Source organism: Mya arenaria, chromosome 11 (genome assembly GCF_026914265.1).
Source record: "Mya arenaria isolate MELC-2E11 chromosome 11, ASM2691426v1".
In the NCBI taxonomy this organism is placed as follows: Eukaryota; Metazoa; Mollusca; class Bivalvia; order Myida; family Myidae; genus Mya; species Mya arenaria.
The window spans coordinates 31,911,599-31,936,547 of NC_069132.1; the positions used below are offsets into that span (position 1 = coordinate 31,911,599).

Consider the following 24,949-nt stretch of genomic DNA (forward strand, 5'->3'; position numbering starts at 1 on the left):
AGTTTCAATCTCGGTCATGTGCGGTCAAAATTTAGGTCACCAGGTCAAATTAAAGGAAAAGCTTGTCAACACTCTAGAGGTCACATTTATAAAGGTTTCTGCATGAAAGTTTGTCAGAATGTTTACATAAATTATCTCTATGTCAAGTTTAAAACTGGGTCATGTGCGGTCAAAAACTAGGTCATAAGGTCAAATGATAGGAAAAGCTTTTTAGCACTCTAGAGTTCACATTTATTACTGTATCATCGGGAATCTTTGTCAGAATGTTTATATTGATTACCTTTAGGCCAAGTTCGAAATTGGGTCATGTGCAGTCAAAAACTAGGTCACCAGGTCAAATTTAAGAAAATGCTTGTTAACACTAGAGGTCAAATTTAAGGAAAACCTTGTTAACAATCTAGAGGTCACATTTATAAAAGTTTGTCAAAATGTTTATATTAATAATCTCTAAGTCAAGTTTAAATCTAGGTCATGTGCGGTCAAAATCTTGGTCATTAGGTCAAATCATAGGAAAAGCTTGTTAGCACTCTAGAGGTCACATTTATGACTGTATGTCCATGAAACTTAGTCAGAATGTTTATATTTATTAGCTCTAGACCAAGTTTGAATCTGGGTCATGTGCGGTCAAAAACTAGGTCACCAGGTCAAATAATAGGAAAAGTATTTTAACACTCTAGAGGCCATATGTATGACCATATGTTCATGGAACTTGATCAGAATGTTATTGTTGATGATCATTATTGGATCAGGTGAGCGATTCAGGGCCTTCATGGCCCTCTTGTTTTCCATTATTTTTTATGAACAAATGTCTCTTTTTATCTAGTCAAGAGTGACACATAAACAGGATGAGAAATACATTCTGGAAAAAAGTACTTTCAGATTCGCAATATAAATGATTAAGTATGAGAACATCAGTCTCAGTTTGATTGAGACTGTTCATGGACGGCAATGGTAAGAGGAACAAGGACAATGTCTCCATAGCAGCCTCTTAAGCAGTATTCTATTGTCAAGAATCACAGATATTTAATGATCATGAACAAAAATATACAAACTGGTGGTGGTGCGTAAACTAATTTATACTTGTTCTCGGGCCTTGCCCTTCGGCGAGTCCTCCGATAGTTTGTTAGTCATTACATTTTTTTTTAGAAAGTGTACAGACAGAATGTAACGCTGGTTAGAGCTAACCTGGTTCTCTTACGTGCACCAGTGTATAGCACTGACTCCCATTTAACTTCCCTCACCGTAGACATTTAGTATTTTTTTAGTGGTGCGGCCAGGAATCGATCTTGCGACACTAGATCACGAATCCACCATGTAAATATAGACTGCACTGTGGACAAACTATTTATAGATGAATGACCACCATTACACTATCTTCTTGTCTTGAGGCAATACGTGTACATGAGTGTCTGTATATCAGTTTCAGTATAAAAAAGGAACAATCATTTTGCATCATCAGATTTATTTTCTAGAAATGGCAAACAAACAAAAAATGTACCGGTAAATATTACGTTTGATCAGACATTCTTTTATAAAAACAAAAAAAACAATTATTTGACATTTTCATGGGTTTCATCCATTTTTTATGAAATCAAATGTACACGAATAAGGCTGTGTTACTTTTTTATGTCATCTTTCGGTGATCAGTGCACTGACTTACAATAATAGATAACACAGAGGTTATTTAGATTTGTTTCACTGATCAAGCTGCGATTTTAAACCATCAGGAATGTTGAGGTTTAAGTGAGTCTATGTATTTCTGTCGGATTGCTGGGAGTTCTGTATACAGTTCCATCCCAAATGGCTGAGTCAGGTCAGCATTCTTGTAATGTACAAGGTGGTGGCTTAATTCCTGTAAAACATGCATACAAATAATATGTAAATCAATGTTTCAACTTATTGTAAAATTTGATCTATATAAATAGCAAATAAATCTAAGAATTACCTTAGTGAGCAATTTTTTTATACCATTTTGGGATTTGAAATTAAATGTTGTACATGCAAAATTGCATCAGTGTTTATCATATGTAAATGTATTTTTCTGTACAAGTGAAAAGGTCTGTTTTATAAAACCTGATGAAAAAAAAAAATATGTTGAAAACATAACCTCTCTAAGCCCTCTGCACTAAGCCGATAGGAAATATATTCACCACGCCATAAACACAGCTGTCTGTATTAACAAGATACAATTAAGCATATGCAACAACACCTGACTGTCTTTCTCAATCGGTCAAATGCATAACTCGTGTATTTCACAATTGGTCATTTGGTTGTTAACTTATTATACTAAGAGACATGACGACCATAAACATTTTGACCAAGTTTGGAAAGTATTTGATGAAAAATGAGCGGGTTATAAAGCAGACAAAGTAAATTTGATTAATTGTTGATTTAGGGCAATAACTCAAATTAATTACGAAAGCGATCAGGCTCATTATGTTACTTGTTCAAGATATGCCTGAAAGTATAGTAACCAAGTTTGGTTAAGATTGCCTTTAAATACCGTAACCAAGTTTGCTGCCATGTTATGAAGTAGGCAAACTTAAGTAAATTTTTGTGTGAAATTGTGCCCATAAAAAGAGTAATATCTTGGAAAACGATTAGATGGAAAATGGTAAGAAAGCAAACAAAAAAAACTCACTCAAATTGGACAAAACAAGGGTACTGGAATGAACAGTGATTTGACTGTTATCAATTCTGTCTGAGATATGCCCCCAAAACATTGTGATCAAGTTTGGTAAACGTTGGAAGAAAAAAGTCAGGAATTACTAATGTTGCCCAACCATGATATAATGCCAATTACTTGTGACAAAGTGTTAAAATGAACTTTCTTTATTGATTTGCATTACTGTGTTCTACCTGATTGCTACATGTGAGGGCCTTTTCCATCATGGTAGCCTTAAGGTGCGTATGTTTCCCATCCTGTGTGTACATGAACCTGTTAATGTGGTGTATCGCCACAAGATAGAGGACGGGGGACCAGGTGGGCCGCAATTTTCCGGAGTATACAGACTGGAAGTAGAGACGAACTATCTCCACGCAGGTCTCTTCAGGGGAAAGGAAATCTTCCATGTCAAACAGCAGCTGGTAGAAATATAATTGTAATGAAGAGCAGACTAACGAAAATTCATATGATACGAGTGTCATTCAATACGAAATCTATCAAGTTTTCTAGAAATGATAAAAAGGAGCCTTGGAAATTCGATGATCTACAGCGCTTAGTAGTCAATTCATAAAACATCGCTTTATTGCTATTTTTTCAATGCTATTTATTTATGAGGTCACATAAATAGTTATCACACTTGTAAAACCACTAAAAGTACACTTAAAACTATATAGTTATGTTATTTCATGATGGCAACAACATTTTGTGATATAACATCAAATAACAGATCAAGAAATACATTGCATATTACTGAATACTCATCAGCCAAACCATTTATATTCATGTGGGTCAGAAGAGACAATCTATTAAAATTATTTGCACAATTTTTTTTAGGTGTGTAAGCTCTTTCATTTGTGCACACATTAGACCTTACCTCGTTTAAAGGTAGTGAAAGGGTGCGGAGAATTCCGGTATATTCTGTCCATATGGCTCTCCGATACTTGAGGTCGTGTTTCTGCTGTACAGGAATCAACAGGAAGCAGGCAAACAACGAGTCACCAAATGACACTGCCTCAAACTGCTCTAGTAGCGCTACATACCTGAAAATATGTTGTGGATCCATGTTTGATACACCATGTGACATCTTCGATTTTTTACTTTTCTCTTATGAATAAGCATTCTCAAAGCAGAGTTTAATTTCTGAGGAAAAAATGTGTTTTTTAAACTTGTGTCCCTTTGTCCCTAAATGGTCATTATTTGGCAATCTACTTATTAATGATAAGCCACACTGATATAGACCCACTGTGAATGTAAACTTGAGACCTATGATATGAATATGGCTTTAAGGATTGAAAGTGACACTTTTGACAAATGAAACAACAGTGCCTTGCGGAGCAAACGCTTATGCTCGCCTGTTGTTTTTATTCGATCAAAGGCCATAACTCAACAATTAATGTCAAAATATGGACCTTGCTGCACATATGTGTATTACCTCCAATAATTTATTTATTTAATAACTTGAACAGTCTTTGAGTTCTGGCCAAGGTTCAAGTTTGTGCACAGGGATGCTGATGACAACACTTACACTATGACAGTACCTGGACTTTTTTCTTTGAAAAACAGACACGGTAATAAGTGAATACTTTTGCATATAGATATATCAAACAGATTCAAGATCATACAGATCATAGAATGAGGGTAAGCCAGGAATAGGCAGTTCCAAGTCCAGTCTTCGCATGTTTGCTGGGGTTGAGAGTAGACGCAGTAACCCCTCCATGTAACAGTGGACAGTTCGGTCCAGGAACATGTCATTACCTGAAATATATTTACATGTTGAATTCATGTAATCTGATTCCCAGTGACCCTTTCAGTATTGTTTCATAACCAACATAGTGCAGATTGTTCAGAACTTCGTAAAAGTTAACAATGTGATAACAACATTGTTGTTGTCTTTTAAACGTGAACTATTTGATGATCAGCTAATAGATTTTGATAAAAAAAAGTACAGCTGAAACAGTTGCCTCAAATCTTATTAGAAATACTGCAGATCACAAATGTATCTATTAAACTTCAAGAACAGTAAAGATTTGAAATGGTAACAACTTTGTTAACTTAAACAAAGTTCTGAACAATCGACCTATAGACTTTTATCATTTTTTACTCAGTCTTTATTTGATAAACTAATCTATTGCATACCTGTCAGAAAGACACACATGATTCGGGAAATTTTCAGCGTGATGGGCACATTTTCCAGTCTGGCTGTGCGGTTACACTCCAGCAAAAACACCCAGCGTAGAACGTTACGAACCATGTCCAGCTGGCATGCTGATAAGGCATTCTGGACCTCAAGACCTCTGCAAAACATACAAACATATATATATCTTTGTTGGCCCATCATACCAGAAAACGTTACGATGAAAAGTTGTCAAGTAAAGACTATTTCTAAGATATAGTGCAATCATTTTCTTTTGAATATGTGGTTTTTAAAGCAACTTAAATATCATTTTAAATTAATTTATTTGTGACTCATAATACTCAAAGTTTAACAGCATTGATTTCTTTATCGTTGTCAATTTAAGACTCAAAAAGTCCACAGTTGTATTCAAGATTCTGGAAATCTTAAATTACTTTAACGATATAAACTAATGTATTAAAGGATAAGAAAAAAATAACCTGCAATTAAATGAAACAGGCTGTATAAAATCTATCAAAAATTTATATGCAATAACGTCATTTCTTTTATAAGTCAAGAACACCATGACTTACATGGTAGAACTCTGGTTGTATAGTTCAATGAGGGGCATGTAGACCCAGTCTATATACCCATGACTTACACGGTGGAATACTGGTTGTATAGTTCTATGAGGGGCATGTAGACCCAGTCTTTATACCCATGACTTACACAGTGGAATACTGGTTGTATAGTTCTATGAGGGGCATGTAGACCCAGTCTTGGGGCATGAGGCTTTCTCCAATACTGCTGGTGTAGCAAGTCAGTGTCTCTATGTTTCCTTGAAAGAAGTGGCTCCTGTAAACCAAGGTAGAATATTAACAGTCTTGATACTGGTTTGAAAATTATTCATGTCACAAATCAAATGAGTTTACAATAGTTTTTGACTTTGAAGTCTTGGGACACTTTTCTTTTATATTGCACCACACTTGAAGTACAGCAAGGGGAGATATCTTGGGGCAATTTTTTACCAAAAATAGTCATGAATAAGATATGCATGAATTTAATAAGTATATGGCATGTTTCACTGTTCTGAAAAGTGAACTATCTAGGTATTTGAACACATATTATACAGTAAATTGCAAACTGAATCTTCACTTTACCCACCTCGATTTCATCACAGCACCCTCCATGTCAGCAAACGCTTCCATGTACGAGGCCCTAACAGAGGGTAGGCAGGAACAGGCTTCCTCACTGAGTCGGGCAGAAGTCAACTGGGCCTCATCCTTGGACACCACATGTAGACATGTGGACGGCTGATCAGACACACTCATATCCTTCAGGCCACTGGCTGCTATTTCCTCGCTGCTTCTCCTGTACAAATGTTAATTTACAGTATGTTATTTAATGCTGTTTTATCCACTGAAGGGTATCTACTCGAAGAAAAAGTTAGTGAGAGAGGCAATTCGGTGTTTGATTTGCAGACCCAAGATTCTGTTGCCCCATTTGAGTATTAGCACACCTATAATTATGTTTTGGGGGCCAACTTACCAAAGCAGATTAAAATATATAAATATATGAAAGAAAATAGTGCATACTTGTTTGTTTTGTAAAAGCTGAATGATTTTATATGCATGTTATGGGAAACCACAATCAACATGGCAAAACCCAAATAAAATTCAACCACACAAACTTTTTTTACCATATAATGATTGCAAGTATTTGCCTCATATTACTGCGTTAAAAAGAAAAGCTCTTTGAACTAAAATCTAAAAGAAAAGTAAACATAGCCCACTTATCATATGTTTCATGTAGTGACCAAAAGGTACAGAAAAATACATACTTGCAAAGTTGCTGTGAGAAAGTTACAGTTGAAAGTAAGTCATGTATGAGGTATTCATCTCCATACTGTAGACTGGTTATGAGAGTCAGAGACAGGTGATGTAGAACCAGTCTGTCAAAACTGACAAAATCCTCTGACGTCAACTGAAATAGGAGGATAACATGCAAGTTAAAAAATCAAATTATTTCATTGGTACACACAACTTATAATGGTGGTTTTATTTTTCATATCAAAAATCTTCAACTGAGATATATAAAACAAGAGCTGTCGTAAGACAGCGCGCTCGACTACGCTGCTTTGACTTAGAAGTGAATACAATAAAGATGTAATATGTGCCTGTCAAAAGCAATAAAACAGTCAAATTAAAAAGTGAACAAGAATTGCGATGTGACAAAACCAGGTTTTTAATGATTGGCAAAAGAGATTCAGTGTCAACTGCTTTCTTCTATTTTTTATAACAGTGACCTTGATCCTGAGGGCCCCAAACACAATCCCATGAAAATCTTCCATAAACTCTTCCTACATATCAAGTTTGGTCACAGTATGTCAACCATAACTGAAACAGTAATCTAATTTTAGTAACAGTGACCTTGACCCTAGGGGGCCAAAAGGCAATCCATGAAAGCTCTGCATAAACTTGTCCTATATACCAAGTTTGGTCACACAATATCAACCCTTACTTGAGTTATTCAGTACTAACCATATTTCTTTTTTTAGCAATAGTGACCTAGACCTAGACCATAGCTCTCGGGGCCCAAAACACAATCTCAGGAAAGGTCTCTATAAACTCTTCCTATATACCAAGTTTGGTCACAATATGTAAATCCTTATTTAAGTTATTCAATACCAACCCTTTTTCTATTAATAGAAACCTTGACCTTAATAGTACGGGCCTCAAACCATTCCCATAAAAGGCCTCCATAAACTCTTCGTATATACCAAGTTTGGTCTCTTGATGTCAAACCTAGCTAAAATTATTCGATACATCAGGTGACTTTAATGCTGCCCTCCCACCAGCCCGCCCGAACAATGATGCAAGTCATTCAAATAACTGGTTTTCCCTTTATGAAAATGTGGTTAAGAATATAAAAATGTGCCATAACTTGTATTAAGGATAATATGGAGTTATGTAACCTCATTGTGTGATGGTCCTGAACAACTGTGTGAAGTATTAAGTCAATTGAATGAAGGGTATAAAAGTTATTAATAAATATCCCAAGTTCCATAGTCAATCAGGGGCCATAATTTGTATAATATGGAGTTATCTAACCTCATCATGTGATGGCCCTGAACAACTGTGTGAAGTATAAAGTCAATCGAATGAAGGGTATTGGACTTAGAAGTGAAAATCCCAACTTGCCCTAAAATTTTAACTGGACGCCGATGGCGACGGCGACGCCGACGCTTGGGCTAGTAGTATAGCCCTCCTTATTCTTCAAATGGTCGAGCTAAAAAATTTAAAACCATAAACATTTATACTGATACATTTTAAAGGTGTGCAAACTTGATATACACTGCATATCTATACTGGAACTTACCAGCAACATGTTGATTTTAATGAAGAAGTAGAGTAGGTGAGTCTCAAACTTGGTGAAGTAGCTCGGTGCCGCTGACCCTGACTGCACAATCTTTCTTGCATAGGACCACATGTCTGGACACTGGATAACACTAGCCACACTCACCTGAAAGTAGTATGATATTTTTTCATCTACCCAACAACAACTACAAAACCATGCCATTTGTTTAAGCCTGATACAATACATATTCAGTTCTATAAAAAAAAATTGATAGAAGAAATTTTACAGATATCGTAGTAACATTTTCATCAGGCCATATATTGTGTGGTAAGAGTTTTATCTTGTTCAAAAACAAGAAGGGTAGGTAGTTTTTTATCATATAAGGCTCTATGTAAGAACATCATTGTGGAGTGGTGTTATCTTAATCTTTAGCATAAAGCTTTTTAGGTTTTTAAACTACATATTAAAAAATACACTAAAAGAACGCTTCTCAAAAAAGATTTAAGCAACAAGATTAAAATCAGTAGGCATGGTAGGGTCGGGTAACCCGAATCAAAATCAAAATGTTTAGGCCTCAACAGCATGGTAGTCTGACAAAGTTCACAACTCCATTCTTAATTGTACTTGTTAAGTGTTCTTCCTAATCTTATACACAAAATATGAGAAATCAAACCTACCCCAGAGCCTGATTTCAGCAGCCCTTTGTGTATTTTGGGAAAATGATACAGTAGTCTGTAGAGAGCCACTATGAAGCCAATGGTTGTGTGTAGCCTCACTGTTGGTACTAAATGTTCCTCCTCCACTGAAGAGTTCCAATAATCAGGGAGACAGCTGCTCATTTCTGAGCTAGGCTTGAGGTGTTGAACAATGTTTGAGTATGCACTAGAAGACAGAAAACACCCAAGTGATAACATTACATACAAATCTAAGCTGTAATAACGTGACTTCATATTACACTTTCTATTTCATACCTACACAGAGTTTTGTTCATAAGGTTTTTAAAGTTATGGTCAACAATATTTTATTATTTTACAATGCCTAGATGTAACACACTGATAATATTCACATTTGCCTAATCCTTTGTATAAATAAAACTTTACTTTCATATTGTATAACGCACCTGGAGTATGACATCATTGTTTATTTCAATATTTAGCTCTGATTGGATTAGCGTGACTTCATTTAACCAATGATACACAATGTAACAAAAACCAGCTATTCCTTTATACAAGCATATGTTGTCGGTTACATTTCTTTAAGAACAAATACTCAATTGCATAACATACTGCTAATTTTTAATCATAATGAATCTTTTTTTTTAAATGTAAATATAAGTATTGATCACACGTCGTGCATTTATTCTGTATGAACGCAGAAGGGCAAGCAATCAAATGACAAAGAAGTGCTAGGGGGCTTCATGGAATTTGTTTGCTTGCCCTACTGCCTTAATACAGCATAAACGCACAAAAAATGTGATCATTACTTAAAAACAACACAAACATTATATTACAAAACTGTGACTAAACTTTTTCAACACAAGGAAGCTAAAAATAACACTGTAAAAACTTCATGTTGATAACAAAAAGACATGTTTTATACCTCCTTTTGTAGCACATATTTGGCATAAGAATATTTCTTTTAATAGAAGAAGAATCTTGTATTAACCTGATATGGGTTCTGATATACTGCAGTCCAATGGAGTTCCAGTGTTGAATGACAAAAGAGAAGATTTTCTCCATTTCCTGTAGGCAGTTGATCAAGTCCCCCTCATGTAACTAATCACAGACATAAAAGAAACAATCAAAAAAGTCTCGTTACTAAAATATGAACCAGACAATCAAAACATTTTTTAAAGGAAAACACACACTTTGAAATTATTCATTTTATTAGCCTCATACATTTCAAAGGTTACTCCGAAAATTTGAGGGCATCCAATATAGTAAGTTTAAACAGTCACAAAAAAGCATGTTTGTAACAAGATCACAATTGTGTAGATTTTTGATGAGTGTCTTTTTCAGGAAAATTTTACATTTGATCATAAAGCATTTCAATTGACATTGCGATACAGTCAGTGACTTCATTAGCACTGAATTTACTGACAAGCTTCATCCCGTCAGCTTGCGGGATGAAACAAGTAACAAATTTGTATGTACCTGGTTTTGTGCACAAATGAAGTATGTGGTCAGGAAATTCAGACAAGACTGACAGAGCTGTAGGCTTGGCTTCTGAAATATAGGGAATTTAGTCAAATTATAAAGATAAGAATGTAGTGTAATAAACAAGCACAACATTGGATTCTAAATTTAGTCAAATAAAACATACAGCCATAATGTGTACCGATGAATAACTAGAGCTCCATTAATCGAATGTGTCACCTGTCAGGAGTATTAACAACCCCCATGACCTTGACCTTTTACCTACTGAACACACAATCAACAGGGGTCAAGTACTGACCATGACCAATGTGTGTACCAAGTTGAAAAGTCTACATGTCAATTAAAAGTTATGGATCCAAAACAGAAGAGTGAAGCTGCAGACTCCGATACTGATCAAAGTAATCCCTTTGTGTCTGCCATGCATTGCAAGGACACAAAAACAAAATCATTGAATGTGGAATTCAACAACACTGGTCTCTTTTTCAAAATAAGGGCATACATTTAACTTTAGTGCTTATTACAATGTTGCAGATGACTACATAAAGTGTTAAAGAAACCTACGTTCAGAAATATAGTTTTGTTTAAAGCAACATACAGATATTTGGTAGTTGGTAGCAATGTGTGTGAGTTGAGACTGCATAATCAGAGAGATGGGCTGGGCAAGGTCTGTCACATGGGCCCAGTTAAGGCTTGGTCCTGTCTCTGCAACACTAGCCTCATCCATAGTCTCAACATCTCGTCTGAATTTCAAAAAGAACTGATGAGATCATTGACTTAAGTGTTTATCCGTGGCAGGTACATTCTTCTGCCTTGTGAAGGACACCAGGTTTTAAGTCTTGTATTCAGCAATTCCTAATTAAGTTTCAAAATTTAATGTTCATCTTCTTTCTTTTTTACCAAAGCCCTGTGCATCTATCAGAACTAATATGTCTGGTACAGAGTTCAGGAAATTGTGTCTGGTTTTATTTGCATATGTTTTTTCATTGCCAATCTTCATACCTAAACCCATGTTTCTTGTGCTGTGCTGTGGCAGTAGCTACTGCCATTTCCAGGCAGCCAATCAGAGCAGAGAGCTGGTCATGTGACCTTACATCTTCCAAAATGAGGCTGGAACGCAACTCCTCCGCAAACTTTGGGTATGCATCTCTAGATAAAATTATAAGAATAACTCTTATGAAGACTACCATGAGATTAAGTAGTGTAACTATCGAAGAATATTTCATTTAACTAGGATAAAGCAAATGACATGATGAAACATCTTACATGTATGCCACTGCGAGTAACTGAACAAGCATTCAACAATCCTGCAATGCAGCAACAAAGGATTATTTTCCTTTAGCAGTCACTAAATAATTATCACTTATTACTAAATATATTTTTTTAAAGAGGTATGACTATAAAATGTACTATATATGTACAGTCAGACCCTGTTGGCTCGAACTGGCTTGGCTCGAACTCCGTTGGCTCTAACTCGATGTATAGGACCGATTTCTATATGGTACTGAAGGTATGCATTCCTGCTTGGCTCAAATTTTCCAAGGCTCGACTTATATTGCCGGTTCCTGGGAGTTCAAGCCAGCGGGGTTTGACTGTACTATAATACATGTATGTACAAGAAGGCACTCACAAGTATATTGTTTCAGCCAGCCCATATGACAGGCACACCTTCCATATATTCAACGCTTCCACTCTCAAAGCTCGGCTGTGTTCCTCACCAACACTGTAATATTGAGATTTAAAACAGTTTAGGCTAGCTTTATTCTATAGTAAACTCAGGAAAAAAAGATATTTTGGTCTGAAAAACTTTTTTGGGGACTGAATGTAGAGTTTAGATTGTGCAGTATTAATTTCATTAACCTAAATACACAAAATTATTTTTTAATGTTTGTTTGTACAGCAAATATCTTTTTGACTTAATTCTACACACTACATATACAAACATAAGTGAAATTTACAAGCACCTTTCCACTGGACACCCTGTATCGCCCAAAACACATGACCGTACTCTGACATAACAGCATGCCAGTGAGAGTGATTAATACAATGTTGTAATAACTTGCTTCACAATATATTTCTTTATAAATCAGTTTAAACTAATTGCAATTTTGGTTATTGTTAATCAGTAAGATATTGTTTGTCAAAAGGCTATTCAATAAGGACAGTGGCACTTCTTTCTTGTTTATTTCAGAAGTATCTTAGACCTTACCTGGTATCAGCAAGTATATAATGTAAGAGTCTTTCTTGTATGCCATATTTTTGAAGCTGAAAATCAAGAATCAAGAATATCATAACATATAAACAAACATCATTTGTACAACTACATGATGGGTTATCAGCAAATTCTTAATTTATAATAGTATATCATGGCTTTTAACAGCACTGTTGTCTTTTTGGATATACAAAAGTCGTGTACAAGTACAAAAACAGTCCCTATTTATGGATCAAAATATCTTATATTCTATTTATATATATATAATATGAAATGATTGTTGACAGAATAATCTTAGTTCTACACTAACATCATTTCACCCGGGATCTGGGCCTTCCACTAACGGATACTTTTTAATGGACATCAGTACTGCAATCTACCCACTATCCAACATAATTCCTGTGTCACACCCACAATTGACCAAGTCATAATTGATACAAACACTGAAACAGAGTGACACATACCAGAGCTTGGGCCATGTTTTTGCCAGCCTGACAGAGTGTCAGCACCAGGGATAGGGCCTCTCTCACTGCTTGCCCGTACACATTGCTTACACCAACTGTTTGTATGTCTGAAAATAAACATATGGATTTATTATTGTCTATTCATAATCATTTTTAAAATAATGGGGATCATCAGAGGCCATATTCATAAAGCATTTTTGTGAAAAAAATCAACTTAGTCAGCTTACCATACAATGATTTTTAAACAAAGCAAGAAAAAGGTCAAAATAATAAATGCATGAGAATAAATTTGATGAAAAATAGGAAGTATCTAAAATATATGTTGTTAAAATATTAAGTTCACAAAGTTGAACATTTTCACACAGAAGCTTCATGAAAACGGCCCTTGAATGGCACAATATAAAGATGAAAATGTGTATAGGTGTTTATCAAAGTTATGATTACCTTTAAACTTAGGCATGAAATGTAAACTGGGCTGTTATGAATTAACACACGAGTCCAGTAGAGTATTGTTGCCAGTTTGACGCATAATAATTCATTACGCTACCAACTAACATTTACAAAATGTATTTAAGACTTGTCCATTGTATCATTCATTAGAACACGTTTGAGACAAATAACTTTAAAATCTGTAAATCATTCATACCTTTTGCAGCACCGGACACTGGAAAAAACTCTTTGATGACAAGATCAACCAGGCCTTTCTGATTCATCAGCTATAATACATAAATTATTACTATAGAAAAATGTTCTGAATTACTTAACATGTTTTACTTTTCATAAGGTGAACATATCTTGTAACTTCAACAATCAAAATATCCAATTTTCACTTTTACTAAAATCATGCCATGTGAAATACTTTTTGTGTCTCAATCTGAATGCTTAGTTTATACAGAAATACCAAAGAAAACAAGTAAGTTAAGATTTTTTATGAGCATTGTTGGATGCAGAGGCATGGTATTTAGACACACTCAAATTGTTGTCTAAATCATAACCTGTAGAGTAACCGAAATGTTCCAGGTATCCAATAATCTCAGTATGTAACATTTTAGAAGTTTTGGGTGGCAGCCTCACGGTCTAGCCATACCCTGCATCCATATCTTGCCTGACTGGAATCATTAGGTGTTCTATCCCTCTATCCTCCTCTCCCCAATTTGGCACAAAAATCAATTGTTCATAAAACAGTCAAGAAACCAGCCATAATAGTTAAATCCAAAAATTTAAAAAATAATCAAATGAATGTACCGCAGTTTACCTGGTAGGCAGTCTGTGAGGAATGTCGCGCCACTGTTGTTAGAATCTGTAGACACGCCACAACTGTAGGGGCCTGGGGACGCACTGTGTTCAACACGTAATACAGCCTCGCCAAGAAGTTTGTACGAGACACCAAACCCTGTGTTATCAACAGCGTTTAAATAAACAATGTGTTAATAGCAACTTCTTTAGTATATTTCATTCAGATACAGTGAAAGAAATTAATTTCAAAGGCTTTAAATCTTATAGTAAGTGTAACAAATATAACATGGATCATGAAATTAACATGTCTTATATGTCTGCTATTTCTATAGCAAAAATCAGAAATGATCATATATAATTAATACTATTACTATGTAGTTATTTATTTAAGCTCATTTGTGAAGAATCCCTCTTGAATCTGTTACCCAGATAGAAATGGTGTCTGTTATGTGAGGCCTGGTGGGAAGTCACCTTACCCCCCCCCCCCCCCCCCCCCCGCCCCCACAGAAGAAAAATTAACACTTTTGGGGTCCAAATTAGTGAAAAAAGACACCCACCCATATACTATTCAAATAATTGCCTTCCCCCCGGGGGTTATAGGTTTTACTGGAATAGCCCTAAGACAATTTCACAGCTTAAGAAGCTAACAAATAATTACAACATACCAAAATCACATCCCTTTTTATGACTACTGCATCAGTTTCCTGTGGCTTCTCCTCAGACTCTCCTGGAAGCTTGATTCCCACAGACTCATGGTGAACAGGAGCTTGACTGGTCACCCGGTAACCATGGTACCAATGTATCACTTTTCTAAGGGCAAACTTAAAAAAAAGAGAATGTATAACATGGTACAAAATACACCACAAGCTGGTCCCAACACTCATTCTTTTCTCTCAGTCAAATAAGGTTGAATAACTCAACATTAATTTTATTGAAGCCAGAGTTATGGATATTGCCAGACATATGCTAACCTTCACTGATAACACATCATGACATGTACTCAGTTTCATGCAAATATTATTACCGGTAAAAGTATTTCTTATATATACCAGTGGTATTTTTCAAATATATATTTTAATTTCATGATTTGCATTGTTTCCAATTTAATACAACCATAAAGCCTTTTTTATTAATTAATAATTAATTAATGGATTTGTTTTAAAAAATGGCTGATAGGTGGTGGGGGGAAAAAAGAAGATAAAAAGGAATCCAGACCCAGACAAGTTTTTCAGCTTTTAACAATACATGTTTTTATCATAGTGTTGTTGGCATAAATAAAAGCTATTTTTGAATGCCTTTTGAAGTTTCCAAGACAAGGACAAGATTTAAGGTATTGTACAAAGACATCATGTTGCCACAATCCCAATGACCACAAAGCTATTGCTAGAGAATTTTTTTTACAGCACTTACCTCATCAGCGTGGTTTACAATGAGAGCATTAAGGGCAGCAACAGCAGCGGCCATTACAGCGTCCACACTGTCATCGAGGGACCAACGTAGCAGGAAAACCACACCCGCGTCAAGAATACTTGGTAACACTGGACTCTGAACGAGCTCTGATAGACAACCTTGCTTTGCCTGAAGTATATGTAAAATGATTTGAATAAATGTGTTACAATGTCAAAAAGCAAGCAATAGAAGAATATGACTGCAACAATATGGTTCTTTTATTCTTAATTGTTCATTTAGGTCTATATTTGGTGTATTGTCAGCTTCAATATTAAATGCAAAAAATATACTTTCACCACAAAAATGTATGATTAGCACAATTTGATTCAATTAAGAAAAAATAGGGTCATTGCTCTTGTGTGTAGAAATAAATTAACTCTAAAAATAGATGTATTCACTCTAGTGTAAATCAATGGCAACAACATATTCCTACCTGTGTGATTATCTTTGCCAGAATGTTGAGGGCCAGAACCCGCTGCTGGTTGTTACTGCTTCGTGACAATGTGAATAGTTCCTCCAGCGTGTAACCTGCACGCTAAAAACATGCACAACGTATGTGAAGCACATAATGGGAATCTTATAAATACATAAATTTAGGAAAATGTATATAGTAGTGCATGTAGACTCTTTTACTGAAGATGTCTGAGATTTGCACACCTGTAGTGGCAAGTTCTTATTCTCCCTCTATAAGGATTATAGCAATGGGGCCTGTTATCTTAGTCAATTTCAGTCTTTGAAAAAAATATTTTTTTATTATATTTATTTTGCTTTTTTGTGTTAAAACAAGAAAGAGATCCAAGTATGAAAAGTATCTTCTTATTGCTCTGCACATAATCAAACTAAAAAAATACTAAATCATGTGTATCAAAGTATAAGTTAACCTCAGGTTCATCTCCATGGTGATGAAGGCCAAGGTTGACGGGAATATCTGCATCAGGAGGTAACAGGTTCCCATCAAAGTCAAAACGTGCCTGGGTTCCAGTCTGTTATTATAATAGAGTAAAGATTTTTTTCATAGCGGTTAATTTTCTGCGAAAAAGATAAAATGAACATTTGGAAGAGAATACATTAAGTAAAAATACAGTTTTTGGTAATATTCAATTGGAAACATGAAATATTGATCAAGTCTGTGTATTTCACCAATTAGTACCGTTATGTAATAATTATCATTGCCATGTTTGATAAGCGCCAACTAGCGGGGGTCTTGATATTCCTCTCATGATTGCCAATAGTCTCTGTGCATTAAACTATCCAGTAGAAGAAACAAGCATTCCTTATATTTTGTTCTAAACACAACAATACTGACTTGAGAATGACCAGCAGATGGAGTGGGGAGGTCCTTCATCCATGCCAGTTTGTCATGTTCCACAGATCCCATGTGGACCCAGTTGCTATCCACTTCTATTGGAGGCTCCATTTTGTCTTCAGCTGAAAAATCACTTTTAGATAAAGGCTGCGAATATTTTGTTAATTTCAAGCGGAGAGCAAAGATTTTACAAGTCTATTTTCTTCTCAAAATCAATTAATAATATACCCAGTACATATCAAGCCGTCAAATTCATGAGATTGTCTTAAAATATTGTACAACTGCCATTACATATTGTATAAAGCATTGTACAAAGTGTCCTTTGGCATTACCTCTCTTTTCTACCGAAGATTTGTAGGATTCTGATTCTGTTTCCATGGCAACACACTCAGAAGATTGTTCCTCAGTTGATTTCTGAGCTTTCCTTGTTCTCAGAAACTCTATTAGTTTGGGGTCTAGAGAAAAAAAGGTGTAAAATGAAAATCTGAAGAGGCTTATGCATTTAATTTTGAAGTAAATGATAATTGTTGGGCCAAGTGTGAGACACACACAAACTGGTTAAATTGGATAGTTGGTTCTTGCTGAATTTTCACTAACTATGCCAAGGTGGTCAACATTACTCAACCATTTACCAACAAGGCAACAACAATATTTTGACATTGGTTTAATGTTTGTTGTTAAGTTGCTAGTGGGTCTTGTTTGGTGTTTGTTAAGCCTTCATCAGTGTGCCTTTAGACAGGATCTTGGCTTAATTTTAGTCTACATGGGCTTGCCCCTGTACTTCCTATTGTTTTTATCAAACACTGTAACAAATGCTGTTAATAGCAAAACACTGTCAAAATCACTTCATTAATTTAAGTATAAAAGAACCATCTCAAGTTTTATTTTGGACAGCAATTGAAAAATTCATACACAACATAATCAATTTTGATAACTACAATAATACAATATTTAATGTTCTGGTATTCTCTTTTTTGCACATGAAACAGAGTTCAAATATGCAAATACCAGATCTAGTGTAAAAAATGTAAAGATGACATTGTATTCTAAGTTAAGCAAAATTATTAACAATAGCATTGCAGAGTGAAAGCCAATGCTGTTTTGTTCTTTTTCATTCAAATACATGGAAATTAGTCAACAAGTATTATTGGCTTTGCTGTACATGTCCAAATTGTCTTTGACAACACATGTCTGATATTAATATCACAGTTGGCTTATGAGTTATGGTGAAGGATTAAGTTTTATCAAGCTGCGATGACAATGATGATAATAATGCCAAGGCTATGACAGTACCTCAACTTTTTTTCTCCGTCAAGAAATAAAATGAGCAAAAAAATAATGTACCAAGAGTCTGCATCAATCTTTCCCTCTCCTGCGCAATCTCAGTTGGTGACAAGGAAGTGAGACGTGAAAGATTCTCTTGATGTATTTCAACTGCTTCCCGACTGCCAAAGGTTGCACTCAGTCCGCTCCCGTCAACCACATGTGACCCATCACCCTTTCCGTCTAAAGGTTCAAGAAAATCTATAAGATGATATAGTAAAGTACAAAGCAAAACTAGAATTGTGAAAGTTTGATGTGTTGCCTGTCTGAAGCGCCAATCATTTTGTCAATTCAAGGGCCATAACTCTAAAGTAAGAGTAAGGATACTTGTAATCAAACTCAGTCAATATATTATGCCAATAAACATTGCGGCAGGGTTTGTTAAGGTTCGAGAAGAAATTTTAGTCACAATTTAATGTCATAATACTGTTTTAGATTAAGTGGTTCAAAAGTTAACTGCATTGTATAAAAATTCAACTTGAATTCAGCAAGTAAGACATGTCACCTGTCTGGTGTGCCCTTCCAAATCAAATTTAGCAGAATATTTTACAATCAATAGCAAATGTAGATATTTTGATATAAATTCAATTCTTTTCTAGAACGTCATAAGCTCAAATTAGTAAAATATCACTTTTAATCAACCTATTCTAATTACAGTAACACCAATCATTTCAAATTAAGTCTCTTGGTCATTGAAGTAAACCAAACATTGCATAGGCAAATGATATAATCAATTCATTTTCCTGATTGAATGGCATTGTCCACTGAAATTAACACAGCGAAGTTTTGACAATGTCATGGCCTGTAACTCTTGATAACCTTGGTCATAAAGGATCAATCTTTGACTCAATCCATATCATATCCATACCCACAACCATACCTTTCCCCAAACTGTCTCTTTCTAATGGTGTTGGTAATGAAGTTTTGTTGAACTGCTGTGCAAACAAACTTCGCTTTCTCTTTAATGGTTCCTGAAAAAGATAATTTATAAAATCATGAATGCTACAAGAGTGACTTAATTATGATGCTCGCCTGTTCTTTTTTCTTAAAAAATAAATAAATGACAAAACAATGCAACTTCACACTTATCTGTTTTAAGGTTGATCAAGAGGCATGATTTATTAGAAATTTCTGCAAAAAAGAGATTTTCTTAACACTCTGGTGTTATTCAATGATAACAAATAACTTATTGCATGTACATGCCTATTTAAGCAGGTTTCCAACTTCCATGTCTTTGCTTTACTGTCAGTGTAATACATGTTGACAATACCCAAACTATTTTTTTTCAATAACATAAAAAGCTGAAATATTTCATAAGGTATTCTTTGGACAATTATGTGATTTACAGAGCCCTGGTGACCCTTTATTATTTCGGTATCATTTGAAAGGATTTTTGTGATTGAGTACCGAATAACTGTGTACAAATAAAATAGCGAAAAAGCATTTTAACCAGATTTTTTTCTCATTTAAAATATTGTAAAGATGGTCATTACACATCCAATATTAGTTGAAATAAACAAGAAATACAAACTGCAATATCTTTATATCTATAAAGATTTTTCTGTCATCTACTTCACATATTCAAGTCAGTAACTAATACCTATTCAAATGATACCAAAGTTAAATGGGGTCATTCTGCTTCAAAACTTAAAGTGATACTCATATATTAAAATCAATACATACACATGTAAAGCAAACATAAATTTTGAGGGATAAACCATTAACTTCTTACTTAATAATGCATTTATGGAAAATATTAATTACTGATAACAAGACAGTAACCATGTATTTAATAGCTGAAAACTCACAAATATTAAATGACTGGTGGGTCCTAAAAGATTAACAGTGATCAACTATCATTTCATAAGGTAAAAATACCGTGTTCTCTGCACTTTTTTTCAAATCAAACATGGTATATTTTATAAGAACCAATGTTTTCGATATTTATTCATCCTTTTTTGTAAATTAAAACAAGTTTATTAATTGTGGTACATTGTATTTGGGAGTAAGAATGCATCTTTAACATCATTACCAATGGCATGATGAAATGTCACCCTGATAGTATATCAGATACCTGCCTTCATCGCTGTCAAGATTCATTTATCAGTATGAAATTGTCTATGTTAACAATACAATAGAGTAAACAAACCTTGTTTTTATCATCAGAGAGTTTGGCCATTGCTGGGAAAGGTAGGCTGACATGAGCAGGGACACTAAAATGAGCATTCCGAGTGTCCTTCTCCTACAAAAATAAACACTTTAGTCAACTTTAACATGTTTAACTTGTTCTCATGGATATTGGGCAAAAACCCAAGGCCAGCTGCATTTGATGAAGTTCAATACCTGCACAAAGAAACATCTACCATGGTAACAACAAATTACCGGGTACATCACTCAAGTGTTTATGTCAACTGTTTCATTTTGCAAATACTGAATTATAAATACTCTACAAACATTATGAACAGATTGTCAACTGACATAACAATGAACCCTCCTGATACAAATATGCATGACAGTTGGAGATAATATTATATGCTAATCACATGATAACCTAGGACAAACAAATGGAAGTGGACTTGGATTCAAAAAAGAAAAGAAAAGCAAAGTAGGCAATTATTGACGACAGTAGCAATCACATTTATGGGACATATCAATTACATTAAACAGCAGTAAAATAAGTACCAAATGATTCAACTTACAATGATTTTTGTCAAAACAGTTGCTCTGCTATGATCATGGTCTGAAAAGAAACACAGACTAGACAAAAATAATTCAATATGTCATCACAATTTCATGAAGGTACTTATAAATGTTTATTTCTGTTTAAAACAGGACAGCAATTCAATTTAAAAACATTGTAATATAAAGAACAACTACAACTTTCCTTTTTCCTCATATCACTAAATCATTTTAGTTTAAACTTATTTATTTTACAATGATTGGGAAAGAAGTTATTACAACATTATATTAATCACTCTCATTGGCACAATTTTATGCGAGAATGTGGTCTTGTGTTGAGGGGGAAACAGGAGTACCGAAAGGAAACCCACTTGTCTGGCTTGGTGACTACAAGTCAAACTCACATGCGCCCATGCTGGGAATCAAACCTTGGTCGCATAGGTGAGAAGTGAGTGGGCTAACCATCGGCTTACTGGACAATCACTCAATTATTTTCACACATACCATCAATGACATCATCTTTCAGATGTGCATCCACTGTGAAATTTGGATTTCCTTTTGTTTCTCTTACAGGTCTTGTTGCTTTAAAGCGGGATTTCTTCACAGGGGGATGCTCATGGATACTTGATGGGGCTTCTGCTGGCATTTCTGGAAGAAAAATAGTTTTGTCTGGTAATCAGTTAATTTTCAGTCAAGGGCTGTCTTTCGACTTCAGGGAGTGGGGTTGCAACATGCCTAAGGGGAATTTTGCTGACAAAAGGGAAATTGATAAGACACAGTATTACTTATTTTATAACAATATAACATACATGATACAAATATATTGTTTTGTCATATAAATTTGAGATTTCAAATTTATATACTAACGAATGAAAGCATATTCCAGCAGAAAAATTCCTCTCTCTTGTTTTTTTTTGTCCTATTTTGTTTATTTTTTCTCATTAACAGGACAGTCTGAATAGGAAGTTGTACTCAAAAACGGAATTACACTTTTACTTAAAGGAAACAGAATTTTGGCCCCTGTATAACTAGAAATACAGCCCTGCAGCCACACAATAGTACATACATACATTGTACATGTATATTTTAGCTTTCCCTATAAAATCTATACAAAAGGATTACAAGAAAGATGTCAAAGTATAACCAAAGGGAAGGAAAGGGTCAGGGGTTTGCCTAAAATCTTTCAACTTAGGAGGAAATAGGCATACGTAAAGTCAATTACAGTGGCCTGCTTTACAAATGTCACCAAAAAATTTACAATCAATAGATCTGTACCTTGTATCTTGACCACATCTCTGTCAGTTTGTCCCTGTGGTGTTTTTTTCACAAGATTAGCAGCTGGGCTAGCACCTTGAGCAAGAAACTGACGCTGAAACTCCAGCAGCTCTGCTTCATCTTCACCGGGCTTCGGACGTTTCAACATCTCTTTAAACAAAGATTATAATATTTTGAATGTTCAGGTAATCAAAATCTAATGAAGATATAAAACATATAAAAGAACTTTATTTGGCCATTTATACAGCCTTCATATGATTTTTCCAAATTCCTTGATATATTATTTTTTGAATGTAATGTTCCCAATGGAAAAATATATTTGTTCCAGTTTGGTAAAAACATGACTTTTGTCTAAGTATTGAACTATTGTCATGCATTGATTTATCTTGTTTGAGTACCCTATATTTATTAAATATGTCACTCTCAGTATTTCTTCCAATGTGCATGAGAAAAAAAATATCCCAATTGGTCGGCTATGTATCTTCCAGAAAAAGCAAAAAAGGCCCCTTAATTATGTAAATATAATAAACTTTACAAGAGAACCATCTCTATTATCTAGGGAAAAATTAGGCAAACATTTTTGTTAACAAATACAATCAGATAGTCATGGAAGCCACAACAAACGTTTTCTCATTTGCTTTCAATTTTATTTAAACATTTTAATAAATCATCTGTATTTACACATCAAGTTCATCAATCAATAATTAAAATGTGCTTGTGAATACCTAGTCTAAAATAATAGACGTCTAAAATAATAGACGTGTTGTACGGGATTCTTCCAATCCCTAATGTCTAAAGGGGAATGTGCAAACAACGGGGGTGTTTTAAAAATATTGAAATTGTTTTAAGTGAAGTATTTTATGATTAAAATTCATCATAAAGAGTTATATTCATATTTTACCATGTAAGTGAAATGTTATTTTGCACTAAACAAGCATTTAATGCATTAAAACAAGTTGTTTACCTTTCCAATAAAACGAAAGTTGACTGACAGACAACAATTATGCGAAGGGAAACAACTCGATACAATCGTAATAACGAGGCCTCCTCCGACAAAGCTTCGAGATAGACCTTGTTATACAATCATAACAACTCGGCCATGGCCGAAATGTTCCGAGCGATTTAAAACTGTGCCCTGAAGCCTTGCAGGTGCCCTTCATGTATATATCTTTTTTTTTGACAGAATGAAATGAAGAAAAGCTATCAAACTCATAATTATAAGTTGGATATTTATTTTTTGTGTACGGAACTAATATAAAATAACATTATCTGGTAATATTTCTTGTTTGTATGATATTTTATTGACGCAATATGCTTTAACCCGGAATCCTGATCGGAACAACTACCCACTTTTCTAGTCCACCTAAATGGCCGTCAACCAGTCTTTTGACGATTTTTAGACTATGGCAGACTGGTGACGTCCACCATCCCAGCAAAAAGTAGCAAACGGGCCTTGCGCAGAGGATCCTCGCGGCCACAATTTTTAAATTATCTTTGTTATAAATTCAAATTTCTACGAAAATATCATTGCCTACTATCAAACACACATTTATTTATGTCATTATGCTGAAAAAAACATGTTCAGATACCATAATGAACTTACATGCATCGATTGTATCCATTAATCTGTAAATCTAGGACAAATCTGACAGGTTGTGTACATGTATGAAACGGGGTAGAGGATTTCGAATATTTTGGTCGTTAATAGTCTCGGTTAAATAACACTATTAAAAATGCAACCATTTCAATGCGCTGAAAGCTAACATGTTTAATGGGTCAAGTTGGGAGAAGTTGATGATGATGATGTTCGTGATGATGATGATGATGATGATGATGATTAGGTATCACCATTTTTGAACACTGTTGCGTTGCTCTGCACAAATACATAGAAAAGCGAGGATAACTGTGACTGCGCACAGGGTTAACAATCATTGACGGATGGGTACAAATTTATTTGATAAAAATCAACATGCATAAAAAATGGTGGACTGCTACGCTCATTTCGTGACCCAGAGTATATTTATGTGAAAATAACGACTGTAACGACAAATCCAACCCAGTTAAGATCACTTTCAGGTACATTTCGAACAATTATATCATTATTATTCAACATTGATGCATGATATTACTATATTCTTTCGCCCAGTGTTAAATGGTAGAGAGTTGTAGCGTTACAGGGATACACATGAAATGTCAAAATAATAAAAAAGTATCCCTGATCGCTCATTATTGTAGCTACCCACTTTTGATACTAAACAATTTGTACGTGAAGGATTTGCCATATCAAAAATCTAAAAAAAATCCGTCAACGTACAATTATTTGGATTAGTGAATACCGTACTGTATGGCATACTTTCATGTCTAAGGATTTAAGTGTTTGAATAGAAGGAGGTAGTACTTTCAAACACATAAAATCGCATTTAAAGTAGGTTTTACGAATTAAAGAAAACATTTCAAATTAAACCACAAGTTACAATATAATCAATATCTATCATTTGGCAGCAAAACACAGTCACGCGAAATTATATTACAAATCAATTTTAAAAACCATGCAGTAAATGTCATTATTTACATTGACAATAATTGAAACCCTAAACCAAACACTTACTTATTTATTAATAAATTTAGGTTTTTTAAACAGTGAAAAGATTTCTATTTAGAAAATAATCTTTGTAACATAATTATTTCCCAATTTTCATGGGCGCCGCCATCTTTAA

General features: G+C 34.6%; 1 protein-coding gene across 3 annotated transcripts in view; it reads right to left on the minus strand.

Moving 5' to 3' along the window:
- Nucleotides 1-1,455: 1,455 nt before the first annotated feature.
- The window catches only part of LOC128207709 (RNA polymerase II-associated protein 1-like), a 33,128-nt gene continuing 9,634 nt past the window's right edge, over nt 1,456-24,949 (minus strand). For 2 of the 3 annotated variants that reach the window (XM_052910798.1, XM_052910796.1), the window contains exons 2-32: nt 22,233-22,382; nt 21,462-21,605; nt 20,978-21,018; nt 20,428-20,520; nt 19,159-19,249; nt 18,300-18,461; nt 17,288-17,410; nt 16,956-17,077; nt 16,531-16,632; nt 16,083-16,184; nt 15,611-15,778; nt 14,866-15,021; nt 14,220-14,357; nt 13,611-13,680; nt 12,965-13,071; nt 12,498-12,553; nt 11,919-12,011; nt 11,291-11,437; nt 10,887-11,031; nt 10,289-10,360; nt 9,801-9,910; nt 8,813-9,017; nt 8,157-8,300; nt 6,619-6,761; nt 5,943-6,149; nt 5,508-5,633; nt 4,802-4,959; nt 4,288-4,420; nt 3,540-3,705; nt 2,860-3,084; nt 1,456-1,852 (exon numbers count right to left, since the gene is read on the minus strand). In XM_052910798.1, the coding sequence (XP_052766758.1) occupies nt 1,724-1,852; nt 2,860-3,084; nt 3,540-3,705; nt 4,288-4,420; nt 4,802-4,959; nt 5,508-5,633; nt 5,943-6,149; nt 6,619-6,761; nt 8,157-8,300; nt 8,813-9,017; nt 9,801-9,910; nt 10,289-10,360; nt 10,887-11,031; nt 11,291-11,437; nt 11,919-12,011; nt 12,498-12,553; nt 12,965-13,071; nt 13,611-13,680; nt 14,220-14,357; nt 14,866-15,021; nt 15,611-15,778; nt 16,083-16,184; nt 16,531-16,632; nt 16,956-17,077; nt 17,288-17,410; nt 18,300-18,461; nt 19,159-19,249; nt 20,428-20,520; nt 20,978-21,018; nt 21,462-21,605; nt 22,233-22,380 (4,026 nt within the window). In that variant the 5' untranslated portion in view covers nt 22,381-22,382 and the 3' untranslated portion in view covers nt 1,456-1,723. Of the gene's footprint in view, nt 1,853-2,859; nt 3,085-3,539; nt 3,706-4,287; nt 4,421-4,801; nt 4,960-5,507; nt 5,634-5,942; nt 6,150-6,618; nt 6,762-8,156; nt 8,301-8,812; nt 9,018-9,800; nt 9,911-10,288; nt 10,361-10,886; nt 11,032-11,290; nt 11,438-11,918; nt 12,012-12,497; nt 12,554-12,964; nt 13,072-13,610; nt 13,681-14,219; nt 14,358-14,865; nt 15,022-15,610; nt 15,779-16,082; nt 16,185-16,530; nt 16,633-16,955; nt 17,078-17,287; nt 17,411-18,299; nt 18,462-19,158; nt 19,250-20,427; nt 20,521-20,977; nt 21,019-21,461; nt 21,606-22,232; nt 22,383-24,840; nt 24,940-24,949 lie in introns of those variants that run through there. The other variant, XM_052910797.1, reaches the window with a different exon arrangement.